This window comes from Boleophthalmus pectinirostris, unplaced genomic scaffold, assembly GCF_026225935.1.
Source record: "Boleophthalmus pectinirostris isolate CB_2022bp ecotype Guang Dong unplaced genomic scaffold, ASM2622593v1 HiC_scaffold_8, whole genome shotgun sequence".
NCBI lineage: Eukaryota > Metazoa > Chordata > Actinopteri > Gobiiformes > Gobiidae > Boleophthalmus > Boleophthalmus pectinirostris.
The window spans coordinates 36,230,795-36,234,419 of record NW_026571515.1 but is presented as its reverse complement, the minus strand read 5'-3'; the positions used below and the strand labels follow the sequence as shown (position 1 = coordinate 36,234,419).

General features: G+C 42.9%; 1 protein-coding gene across 1 annotated transcript in view; it reads left to right on the top strand.

The window, feature by feature from the left end:
* The window catches only part of LOC110154026 (UDP-glucuronosyltransferase 2A1-like), a 3,539-nt gene extending 312 nt beyond the window's left edge, over positions 1-3,227 (top strand). The window contains exon 2 of the mRNA XM_055165944.1: positions 1,643-3,227. Coding sequence (XP_055021919.1) covers positions 1,644-3,227 — 1,584 coding nt within the window. The 5' untranslated portion in view covers position 1,643. The remainder of the gene's footprint in view (positions 1-1,642) is intronic.
* The last annotated feature ends 398 nt before the right edge of the window (positions 3,228-3,625 follow it).

Sequence of the window (3,625 nt, the reverse complement as noted above, 5' to 3'; positions counted from 1 at the left end):
TGAAAACTCAAAAACAAAACAAAACAAACATTTTTTTTGGACAAGCATTTCTTGTAGAACAGAATGTGGTGAATGTGTGTCAAGTTTGAACAGGAGCTCTGATGTTATTTTAAACTTTTATTTTAGTTTTATAAATATCTCAAATTACAGTTGCTTATTATGTAACACAAAGGACTTTGGCATGTTCATAGATACTGGATGTTACTTAACTGTTCTGAGAATGCATGAATATACATTTTTTCTGTGAAGGAAATACAACCACAACACAAAAACACAACTCAGTAGAAAATGAATTTCAAAACTGAAATATTGCATATAAGAGGGCACAGTGCAGAGCGGCGAACGGCTAAAAGTTAACAGAAAAATTATCCGATTATTATCACATGTACATAGTTGGATCATGTTTCACAATGCATTTCCACCTTTTGCAAAATAGACCTTATTTGAATGATTTAAAGGCGCACTGTGGATGTGTGTGTGTGTGTGGGTAAATGTACCTAGTTTGCATTAAAACTGCTAAAAAGTACAAAGAACTGTAGACATTGCTGTTAAAACACAGACACTGATTCAACCAGGCCAAGTTACAATAAGAATGCATGTATTCTACTGTTGTTTTTTAATGCTATAAAACATTGCTATGCTGTGGTAACCTTACACAGCAAAATGGATTCTCGTGATATTTGTAAGTTTACAAACTCACAAGAATCCAACCTATTGGTGCGATAGGGCTGACATGTGATTTTCAAGTACCAATACTCGTTCACTTGTGAATTAAACATTAATATAAGTTCCCAGTGAGTATATACTACCTTCAGCCCAAGTAAAAGAACAGAGATTAGGCTACAGGGTGAGATCAATGAATGAGCTGTGACCTGAACAAACCCGTATGAACTCTAATACTTTCCCCCAAGGGCCAGATTCAAATCCAGGCATGTGAGGGAGGGCTGAACCACATGATCATTGATCTAATAAATGCTCATATGCAAAAAAAGAATTCAGATTCACAGTCTGTGGCTGTGGTATAAATGCATTAAACATGCTGCTGTTTTAACACACTCACCTGCTCAGAGTCCACTTTGTGCATTAAAACTGTATAAAGCCTGGAGTCCACTGCACAATTTTCCAACTTATGAGATTGCTGGGTATCACACTACATGACATGAAGATTCTGAATGGTACAACAGCTCACAGGCATATAAAATCTTTATCTTACCTTTACCTACTCCTTACCCTTACTGGTCCTTCAGATATGACTTCATGTTTCTCATTTGTGTGTCTGTCCTTTGAAAATACCAGATACTGTGCATTATTTAATGTTTTGTCCTTCAAATTACATGAACTTCAACTTATAAATCAAATGTCACCAAATTTTTGGCTATTCTACCCACTTCTGCCTTACCTTACCTTGGTAAATGGTTACATTTTTATACAGTGCTTTTCTACCTTCAAGGCACTCAAAGCACTTCACATCAAGGAACCACTCACCCATTCACATACCAGTGTACGGAGACACTAGGGCGAGATGGGTTAAGCGTTTTGCCCAAGGACACAATGACAGCATTCATCTGTGGGAGCTGGAATTGCAATAGATCTGCCACTGAGCTACTGTTGGCCCTACCTTTACCTGTGTTTTTAATTGCAGGATGGGGTGGACTGCTCTGCTCCTGCTCCTCTGGGCCCTGCCTCTCTGTGACAGTGGTAAAATCCTGGTCTACCCCATAGACGGGAGCCACTGGCTGAACATGCGCATCATAGTGGAAGCTCTACATGCTCGGGGTCATGAGATCACAGTACTGCGTTCCTCAACCAGCTGGTATGTGTCCGAGACGTCCCCCCACTACTCCTCCATCACCATCCCACAGCCAAAGCCTCAGAACCTGGAGAGCGAAGACTTCATGAGTGGCTTCCTCCAGAGGTCCATCGAGATCAGGAAGAACCGCGGCTCACTCTGGGGCCTGATCGACTTCTACAAAAACCTGTTTCAGATGATTGGAGAAAACCAGGTGGTGGTGACTGAATTTGTGGTGACTATCTTTGAGAATAAAACTCTGATAAAGGAGTTGACAGACACGGGGTATGATGTGTTCCTCACTGATCCTGCGTTTCCAGGTGGAGTGCTCTTGGCTCATTACCTGAAGCTGCCCACTGTCTTTAATGTGCGCTGGACCTTTAATGGAGACGCACACTTCATGATCGCCCCCTCCCCTCTGTCCTTCGTGCCTCAGCTCTTCTCGCAGTACACAGACAAAATGGACTTCTTCCAGCGACTGTCCAACTTGTTTTACCATGGTATCTTGGTGTACATGTTACACTATGTGTCTAACCCGCCATACCAAGCTGTGTGTGATCGATACTTTGGACCAGGGGTGGATGTGGTGTCCATGATGCAGGGAGGAGACATCTGGCTCATGAGGACAGAGTTCACCTTTGATTTCCCCAGGCCCACCATGCCAAATATGGTGTACATGGGGGGCTTCCATGTGAGGCCCTCTAAACCTCTGCCCGATGATCTGGAGGAGTTCGTGCAGAGCTCTGGAGAACATGGGGTGATCATCATGACTATGGGCACGCTGCTCGGAGACTTGGGCCCTGAAAGGTCAGAGGTCATCGCTGCAGCGTTTGCCGCTCTGCCACAGAAGGTCATCTGGAGACACGTGGGACAGCGGCCCATTGCTCTCGGCAACAACACCAGACTGGTGCAGTGGATGCCTCAGAACGATCTCCTCGGACACCCCAAAACCCGACTGTTTGTGACACACGGAGGGACCAATGGCCTATACGAAGCCATGTACCACGCCGTGCCCGTACTGGGCATCCCACTTATCTTTGACCAGTTTGACAACATGGAGCGGATGAAAGCTCACAGAGCAGGGGAGTTTGTAGAAATCACAACATTAGACACAGACACTCTAGTGAAAACTATACAGAGATTATTAGACCCAAAGGAGCCATATAAAACCAAAATGCTGAAACTATCACGGCTGCTTCAGGACAAACCCATCAAACCCTTGGAAAGTGCAGTCTTCTGGACAGAGTACGTCATGAGACACAAGGGGGCAACACACATGCGTACAGAGTCGTACAAACTGCCCTGGTACGCATACCACTCTTTGGACGTCATAGCAACAATCTTAGCAGCAGTCCTCTTAACTCTCTACATAATCTATATGTTTTGTAGACTTCTTATTCAGTCTCTGCTGAGAGTTAAAAAGTCCAAGACTGAATAGGCATAAAATAGAATTGTACAACATTTAATCTTCATGGAAACTGTATTAAAATCTCAAAGTTCACCAAAAAGTCGAAGTGATGTTGAAATATGAGTAAATAAACTGTGAATGAAATTATAATATTTTGTACAAGCCTATGCAACATGCTAATTTATAAACTGTCTTAACATTTCATCAGTGAGTCTGATATGAGCACCACAATGGCATCTAAGAGAAATACTGTTTAGTAGTAGAGCATTCATCCGTCCACTGGGAGTCACTGTTGAGCAGAGCAGAAGTCTTTGTCTTTGTATATCCAGAGATTTGTGGAGACATATAGAGACTTCTTTATTTAGCCTGAGTTCTTAGCCCAGGAAAAGTAAAGGAAAAAAGGGACTGAAAAACATTGCAGGTGAGGT